General features: G+C 34.5%; 1 protein-coding gene across 11 annotated transcripts; it reads left to right on the top strand.

The window, feature by feature from the left end:
- Positions 1-1,700: 1,700 nt before the first annotated feature.
- Positions 1,701-6,785, top strand: LOC147392817 (myosin-17-like). 11 transcript variants are annotated; one of them, XM_086456212.1, is made up of 11 exons: positions 1,701-1,899; positions 2,014-2,119; positions 3,091-3,275; positions 3,653-3,675; positions 3,803-3,881; positions 4,287-4,328; positions 4,379-4,444; positions 4,571-4,631; positions 4,842-5,019; positions 5,312-5,428; positions 6,115-6,785. In XM_086456212.1, exons 5-10 carry the CDS (start codon positions 3,811-3,813, stop codon positions 5,326-5,328), a joined length of 435 nt encoding a protein of 144 aa, XP_086312338.1. In that variant the 5' UTR covers positions 1,701-1,899; positions 2,014-2,119; positions 3,091-3,275; positions 3,653-3,675; positions 3,803-3,810; the 3' UTR covers positions 5,329-5,428; positions 6,115-6,785. The 11 variants fall into 11 exon arrangements, 10 of the variants coding, with proteins under 10 accessions (XP_086312338.1, XP_086312341.1, XP_086312339.1 ...); XM_086456215.1 differs by having other exon boundaries at positions 2,014-2,079; XM_086456213.1 differs by having other exon boundaries at positions 2,038-2,119.
- Positions 6,786-8,320: the final 1,535 nt, after the last annotated feature.

Genomic DNA, 8,320 nt, shown 5'->3' on the forward strand with positions numbered 1-8,320 from the left:
CGTTAGTAAAAGTTGGCATGACAATAGAATCTATCCTTACGTGACTGTGATAATATGACTGCCCCACCACGTGGCATACTTAAAATACTTTCCTTATGTGGGTACGTGGAAGAAACATAAATCCTTTCGCCTTCAAATACGCAAAGCGCATCTTTATAAATATGGGCAGTACGTATCCCGAGACAAACAGATCTACGATTCAAACACATGCCCCATCAGAAGAGTATTTTCAGTATGCCACGTGGAGGAGTGAGAAAATCCTTACTCTTTTTTGAAAGGGATGACGTACTTTTTGCACGTTTGGTGGCGCAGAAAGTAAGACCAAAATCCATGGAAAAGTGTAGTTTTCATGCCTCACATTAACTACCTGCATTTTTATGGGGAAAGAAAAAACTTATCTTAAGCACACGTTCCTCACTACCGAAATATTCCTCGTAAGAGAGTCTCTTGAGATAAGCCACGTCATACCGATTTGATTCACCCACACCATTGACCCACAATGCCACAACCCAAAAAATACTATTGATCAAGAGAAACTAGTCATTAGATTTGAGTGTTTCTCCATGCACATAGACCATGATATTAAAATGAGTCGTTCTACACTGACTTTGTTGGACACTGTATTCAATATTATGATCATGTGGTAATGCACAAAAAATCATAGATTTCTTTTCTCGAGATACAAGAAAAAAAAATCCATGATTCTTTGTGTACTGCCACGTCAATGTAGTAAAATTGAATGCAATGCCAAATGAAGCTAGTTCAACATTTTCATATTAAAAGTTGGTTGAGACCAAGATGACTTCAGCTACTCATCCAGATCTTTAGACTATCAAAACATGTATGATAGTCGAATTCACAATTCAATTGGTTTGTTCGAGATCTGAGATAACTCTTCTGATGTTTTAAAAATATCAATTCCGCTAATGAAAACTTGGCTAAGTCAATTAGGTTTTATGTTTTTGATGCAAAGTAATTAATATGTTTTTACCAATATAAATGCTTGTTATCATGAACAATATGAATGTTTTATTATATATTTATAATTGATAATTTTAAAATGATTTTCCTCCTCTGATAGAAGATTCAATTATTCCAGAGAACTCTCTAGCATGTATCAAAGTCAACGAGTTGGATACAAATAATCTTTTTACCATCTAAAATTAGTTTTAGGGTCACAAAGGAAACTACTTAAGAGGATGTTGAAAATAAGTTTGAGTAGATTGAAAATAATATGCGGCAAAGTTTGAAAAACTTGAAGATGGATTAAGGGAAGAACATGGTTTTTGACTTGAGATTGAAGATGAGGCAATAAGTCTTTCAAAATAGGAAAAAACACTATACTTAGTAATTTGGTAAAATTTCAAATCTTACTAAGGTCATTGAGCTCAGACAGATTACCAAATTAGCAATCCAACACCACAGCCTTCTCGATTCCATGGAAGAACTTAGATTTAAAAAAAATTAATCTTTTTTTTTTCTTTGGCTTGATCCAAGGTTTTGAGAATGGTCTATTACTGAATAATCACTACAAGAAAATGTCTATTTTGGAACAAAAGGGTAAAACGGACTTTGGCCGTTTGTAATAAAAAACGGGTTAAATCCGTTTTTTATATTGGAAACCGTTTCTAAATCATAATCCACGCGTTTTAACCCGAACTAAACTGTAGAAGGTCATTCTTTCGTTCTTACAGAAATGAAAGACAAAAAGGGGTCGAGAGAAGGGGAAAGAGAAAGGGAAAATCTACGAAAATCAGTCGTTTCCTGACGAACTTAGGATTGGCGAAGATTTATCAATTTTAGAGAGAAAATCCATTTCGTTCCTCAATGTCGATCGATTCTTTGTTTAAGATCTGCGCAACCTAAGGCTGGGATTGTCAAAATCCCTTCGTCTCCCATGTAAGATATTGCTTTATTTCAATTTTCTCTTCGATCTATCATTTTTTATGATTTTGGAACCCTATTACACGATTCTTAGTTAGATCTGATTTGATTTGCTAATTTTTGGCTGAGATCGTTGCGTTTGGAGTCAATCAGTTGAGTTTCGCTAATATTGCTACATCAATTTGTGGATCTGAGGTAAAAATCTGTCGTTTTTGACTGAGAATCCTAGCATTTGGTACGTCTTCTATCCCTAGATTTGAGTTTGAGTGATTTTGGATTTCTTAGATGGAATTTTAGTAAATGTAGTAAGTTTAGTTAGGCTCTCCATCGTCTTTTCCAATTCAATCCTGTTTAGGACACTAGATTTAAGTTATAGTTTTTGGGTTGTTCCAGGCATTCCAAGTATCTGAGAAAATGCCACAAAGAGCCCCCCACCTTTGTTTTTGTAAAATTTTGTAGACTATAGCATTTGAGAATAGTTGGTCCACCCTCCTCTCTGTTATAGTAAAAGGAAAACTGGAAGGGAATTGTGTGCTTTGCATGCAAATCACTGTATGTTAGAACATTGAAATCATCCCTAATAAGGTAAAGCGTGATACAAATATGAAAAGGGGCCACACAAGCTTCGCTTGAGCCCATCCAAACTTTTGTTAAGGAAACGTGAAGCATAGAAAGGTAGGTTGTTTATATATTCGTTAAGGAAGGAAAGTAACAATGTAAAAAGGCAAAATTAAAATTTTGGGTTGGACAGTACACACCAATTTTGGATTTGTAATTCTTGATAAGATGCAGCATAGAAAAGTAGTTTAGTATTAAAACAAGGTTGATATTAAATTGTTTATTTATATTGTGTCCAATGCATATCAATTGGTGGTGTATATTGAAAAATAAAATTAAGTGTAAAAGGGTTGGGTGTGTCTCATGTACATAAGTCCTTATGTGTTGAAACCACAAGAGCTTGGCAGGAACATTAAAAGAAGGTAAAATTAATGTACATATGTTCTTAGTTATATTTGCCATCATTGCTATTAGTTATGTACTTAAAAAGGTGCTACGTGACCTCCAATTTTTCTGGAACAGCTACCCAATAACTTTCACTGAAGTAATATGCGTTGACTCTGGGATTTTCTCTTGTTCTCACTGTATTTAATGATACTGCTTATGTTTCAGTGTGTTCCTTATTTACATTGTACGTCTTTGTTGCAGGGGTTAGAGGATCCAACAAGGAGCAATACAAGCTTTTCTTAAGTTGTTCATTCGTTATTACCTCTGTGACCCCTCCCCCCGAGCTGCCAATGGAATTTTCAATAGCTGTTAATACATCTTTGATTGCATTAGCATGGTGTGGGATATTCTGCACTGAGCCATTCCAAATTCCCTTTGCTGGAAAGGTCAGTCGTATCTACTTCAATAATTATAGTTGGTCATTGTCCTGTTCTGATGCTTCCTTCCTACTTCGTTCTTTGTAGTTGTGATGCTAATGCCTACAACAACATAGACTATTGGAATTGGGATTTTTTTATTTATTTTACTAATACTATAATTTAGTCACCAGGGGAATATTTTAGAGCGTAGTAGATTGAATTTTTGAGTACATGTTTGTTCTTCTACTTTGGCACATGTTCTGTTATTGAATGAATGGTTAACTATCCATTTATGGGATTAACGCAAGGACACAGTTTGTGTGTGCGGGCGGGCCCTAGTCTGTTTCAGCTTATATTATAACTTTCTTTATTTCAAGTTGACATATGTTGTTTTGATAAGACAGGAACTCTTACGTCGGATGACATGGTACGTTGCAAGATTATGTCTTTGTACTCATGAAGTAGTTACTACTCCTTGATGTCATGAATTTTAGACTGGTGTTTTTTTCAAGAGTTCCAAAGAGTTGTTGGGCTGACTGACAATGTGAATTTAGTATCAGATATGACAAAAGTGCTCCTTCGCAAAGAAGAAGTTCTTGCTGCTTGCCATGCATTGGTGTTTGTGGACAACAAGTTAGTATGCTAGTATGCTAGTGTCTTGTTTCCTTGAGATGAACTAGGTTTAGAAATTTGGTTCAATGTGACTCACCTTACTGAGTTAGAAGCAAGTTTGCCAATTCACTGGTAGCTTTTTCTTCTAACAGAAGAAAAGTAGAAAACGATGGGTTTACCTCTTGCAAAACATTATAACTAGTGTTCGTCATAGTAGGTGATGTGATGCCACTGCCATGTTACATCTTACACATGACACTGACCAAATATTCTACTAGCTCGGGTCTTTAAAATTTAAACCTGATGATGGATGATACTTTCTTGCATGATTGCACCTCTACTTTATTTCTATGGAACTACAGACTACATAAGCTTCCATCAAATATTTCTAATTTTATCCTTATACATCATTTTGTTTGGTTGTAGGTTGGTGATCCTCTGGAAAATGTTTTGCCATTCATATCATACCTGTAGGGTGTTCTTGGGGCAATTTAGATCAGCTTTACTGGATATCCTACAAGACAAACATTTTCTGAATTTCTTCACCACTTTGGCATCCTTGCACCAGAAGTTTTGGAAGGAAAGTAAGTCATTTTTATTCCATCTATGTGTTACGAGGGATGCTTTTCTAAACACTATTTGATTCCTACCATTTGAGTTCATTTATATATCAAATGGTGTTTCATGTGGATTTCTTTGTTAATGTGCAGATATGATGAAAATGTTGCATGTCAAGTGATTTTGGACAAAAATGGCTTGAAAGGTTATCAGGTAGTCTCAACATTCCTACAAACTTTTAAGTTTGTTAATGCCACTAAGGTGTTTCACTGGATATTTTGAATGATTCTTGATGATTTATAAATGTTTTTACCCTATTAGAATTATTAATCCTTGTGTTCTAAGCCCAACTATTGTCTGTGACGTATCTTGCCACTAGGAACTTATTATTTCACATGGTACCCTTCATGTTTTGCTTAACAGACCGGCAAAACAAAGGTATTCTTGCGAGCTGATCAGATGGAAGAGTTGGATGCGCGAAGATCAGGGGTAGTGGGCAACACAGCTAAAGCCATTCAAAGACAAATTTTTACAAAAATTGCTCGCAAGGAGTTCATCTCATTACGTAGGGCTGCAATTTATTTGCAGTCCCAATGGACAGGTACCTTACATGGTTAAATCATGCATGTGTTAGGAACTTATTATTTGATAGTATCCTTCATGTTCTTTTTTTTCTGAATAATGAATGTCTCACTCATTTTGAAGGTAAAATTGCCTTCAAACAGCAGTTGATCCAGAGTAAGATATATTTTAGAAGTATCTAAATGAGAAATAAAAAGAAGGAACAAAACAATGCCTATAGAATCGTCAAGTAATATAATTGGATCTGCCTAATTGGATTAGGCTTCCTTGAAGCTTAATGTTCACTATTTTCGCACTTTTTCTAATTGCAGATGCCTGGTACTATTGAGGAATTGGAAGCTGCAATTCAAGATAATGTTTTTGAAGCAAATTCTATTCTTTTTCTAAACCACAATGTTCTGGAAGAATATGAAAATCGTCAGCGTAAGGTAATTTTATCATTTTTGGGTGTTTAGTTGTTTGATATCCATCCTCACCATTTTCCTACAGATAGAAGCCATTGCCACAAAACTTGAAGGAGATGTCAAGGAAGTAAAATGGTGTTTAAGTGAAATAGACAGCCTGATGGTGAAAATATAGATATTTAATTTTTTGGTGATTGTAGTATCTGTTATTCCTGCTGTTTCTTTTCTCCATTATGCCTTCTCTCTCCTTATTATTCTGAAAGTTTATTCATATGGGGTGTTTTTTTTCCTGTTTAAATCAGTGTTCTTACTCTTGTCTTCTGATACATTTTTCTGAGTTGGGTTTTCTTTTTCTTTTCTCCTTTATACATTTTGGTGCTGTTTTCGGTGGTCTCAAAACTGTTTTAATTAGTTCGGGTTTTTCCCCTCTATTTTTTGTAGTTTTGTTTTTGTTTTGGTGTTGTAATCTATATTGTTTTTTATTTTGTTTTTAAATCAGTGCTTGGTATGCGTCTCTAATTTATATAGTTGAGTTGTGTCTCTCATGTTTCTTAGCATTCTTGTGTTGTTTTTGTGCTCATATGTAATTTTCTTAGATGGATTCTTTTTATTCTTTATTTGTTGTATGCCTGTATCAGTAATAGATTTCATCTTTTCTTCTTGGGGATATGTGTGAGTATTAGTTGAGTTGTGTCTCTCATGTTTCATAGGTGAATGATGGAGAATCAGAGTAATCCCACATTTTTCTCAGAGTCTAAAGGATCCCAAACCTTTTTTCCCATCTTGAAACCTTTTTTTCTTTATTATTGTCTCGAAGAGGAAGAGTAAGAGGGACCCTTTTTTCTGAACTACTACTTTGTTGCTTCTTGTGGTTAGGGACTGCATTTTCCTTGTTGTCGAATGGGATGATGAGCTGATGATGATTTACGTAATTGATGACTGAGAGTGTTGCGGTTCGTGAGATCACCTTCGCTGTTGTTTCAGTTGTGTTTAAGATCATTGAAGGGGTTCAGATAAAGGGAATCGTAGGAAGCTTGACGTGGAACTGAAGATTTCCTCCTCAACCGAGTCATGGCACACACACACACATACTTGTTTCAAACACTCTTTTGAAGGTGTGGAAGCTCATCGTGAGAATATGCAATATGGTGATACGAAAGAATTCTTTTATTGGTAGTTGTGGGCATTGTGGGGATCTTAAAGAAGATAGGGAGGGATGAGAGTGATGGCATTGCTTCCTTGTAACCACTTGTGCTTGTGTAATGATTGTGAATGGTTTATTGATGCATTGTAATTTTGGATTTGTAAATTATGACTCATTGCAACTCTTATTGTGTATAAATTAAGGTGATAGAGAACCTCGATGTTCTCTATTTGGATATATTTTAACCGTGGGTAATAGGCAAGTAGCAAAAAAATAATAATAATAATAATTAGTTTTAGATATCAATTTATAACAATTTTAGATATCAGTTTTTAACTGATGTCTAAAGTCTCAGACGTAGGACATCAGTTTTATAAAATCCGATGTCTCAAATCTTTTTGGATTACTGTGTGCTGTTATATAAAGACGCAGATTAGGAAGGGATTTAAGCCGTTCCAAATTCTGAGATCTGGAACGGTTTGTAACCGTTCCAAATCATGAAATATAGAACGGCTTTCAGCCGTTTAACCTCATTAACGACGCCTCGATTAAAGACGGTCCGCAAGCCGTTTCATTGTGGCTTAGGAACGGTAATAAACCGTTCCTAATTTCCATATTTGTTGTAGTGAATGAAATTCAAAATTAAAATTTAATAATGAAAATTAACTTTTACATTTTTCTTTAAAAGTTTATAGAATTTTTTCCTCAACATCACTGTGGCTTCGGATAATGTTTTTGGATGCCACAAGGTGAGCTCAACGACCCTTAGTAAGATTTGAAATTTTACTAAGTTTGTAATGTTGACTTACTATTTAAAAAGTCAGATGTCAAACTACAAAATCGTGGGTTTTTAGCGACAATATTTTAGTGATGGCCAAAATTTCCATCGCTAAAGTTTGTGTTTTTTTACCCAGCAATACTACTTCTTATCTACCAAATCATTTCTTCGTGCAAAAATTTTTAAAATCCTTCGTGCGAAAATTACCAAATCGATTTGGAAATGAACATCTCTCTCTTTCTTTCTCTCTGCATATTTTCCTTTGCTCTTTATGTAGGATTTTCGAAACTAATGGCGGAAATCATCTCACTCTACTATCTGTATCTTCTCCTCTCTTCTCCAGCTAGGGTTCTAAGGTTTTCGGTATTAATGGCGAAAATCTACTCTTTCTAACAGGTATCATCTTCTTTGTCTCTCTCTTTATATGTATCTTCTCATTCGATTTAATCAAATTGATTTGAGATTAAATGACAATTTAATAAGTATCGTCTTCTTCGTCTCTCTCTTTCTTTGTATTGTTTTCTGGTACTTCTTTATTTAATGGGTTCATTCAGTCTTTGTTCTGAGTTGGCAAATATGTTCTATTTAGGTCTATTGTACTTGAATTTGTTTTTTTATTCCCCAAAACTTGTTTTATATCTAGATTTTGAATTTGTACCTGTAGACACCTCATTTTTGCACTCGCCTAATTAATCAACGTCAACCTGATTGTGACAATTCCCAATGATGGATGAATATTCTAATATTTTTTTATTTGTTATTAGATATGTTTCAGAAATTTGGATGATGTATCTCAAGTAAACAAAACTTTAGAAACTACACTACACTAAGAAAATATGATCAAAAAACATAGAAATCATCATTTTCAAACAAAAAAAAGCTTTACGAGAGAAATCGCTAAAAAATGATCAAATTATTAAAATACCCCTAACATCAAAACATCCCTAGAGTTTACGTTACACTTAAGAAAATCCTTTCGAACACAGAAAGCAAC

The sequence above is a fragment of the Akebia trifoliata genome, chromosome 10 (genome assembly GCF_017979445.1).
Source record: "Akebia trifoliata isolate Shusen 1 chromosome 10, ASM1797944v1, whole genome shotgun sequence".
NCBI lineage: Eukaryota > Viridiplantae > Streptophyta > Magnoliopsida > Ranunculales > Lardizabalaceae > Akebia > Akebia trifoliata.

Excerpts from the sequence above, each read along its gene's own strand:
- LOC147392817 (XM_086456208.1), top strand. The coding sequence starts at position 3,811 with ATGACAAAAGTGCTCCTTCGCAAAGAAGAAGTTCTTGCTGCTTGCCAT. Across the intron at positions 3,882-4,286 it reads TTGGTGTTTGTGGACAACAA|GTTGGTGATCCTCTGGAAAA; the intron begins GTTAGTATGCTA and ends GTTTGGTTGTAG. Across the intron at positions 4,632-4,841 it reads ATGGCTTGAAAGGTTATCAG|ACCGGCAAAACAAAGGTATT; the intron begins GTAGTCTCAACA and ends TTTGCTTAACAG.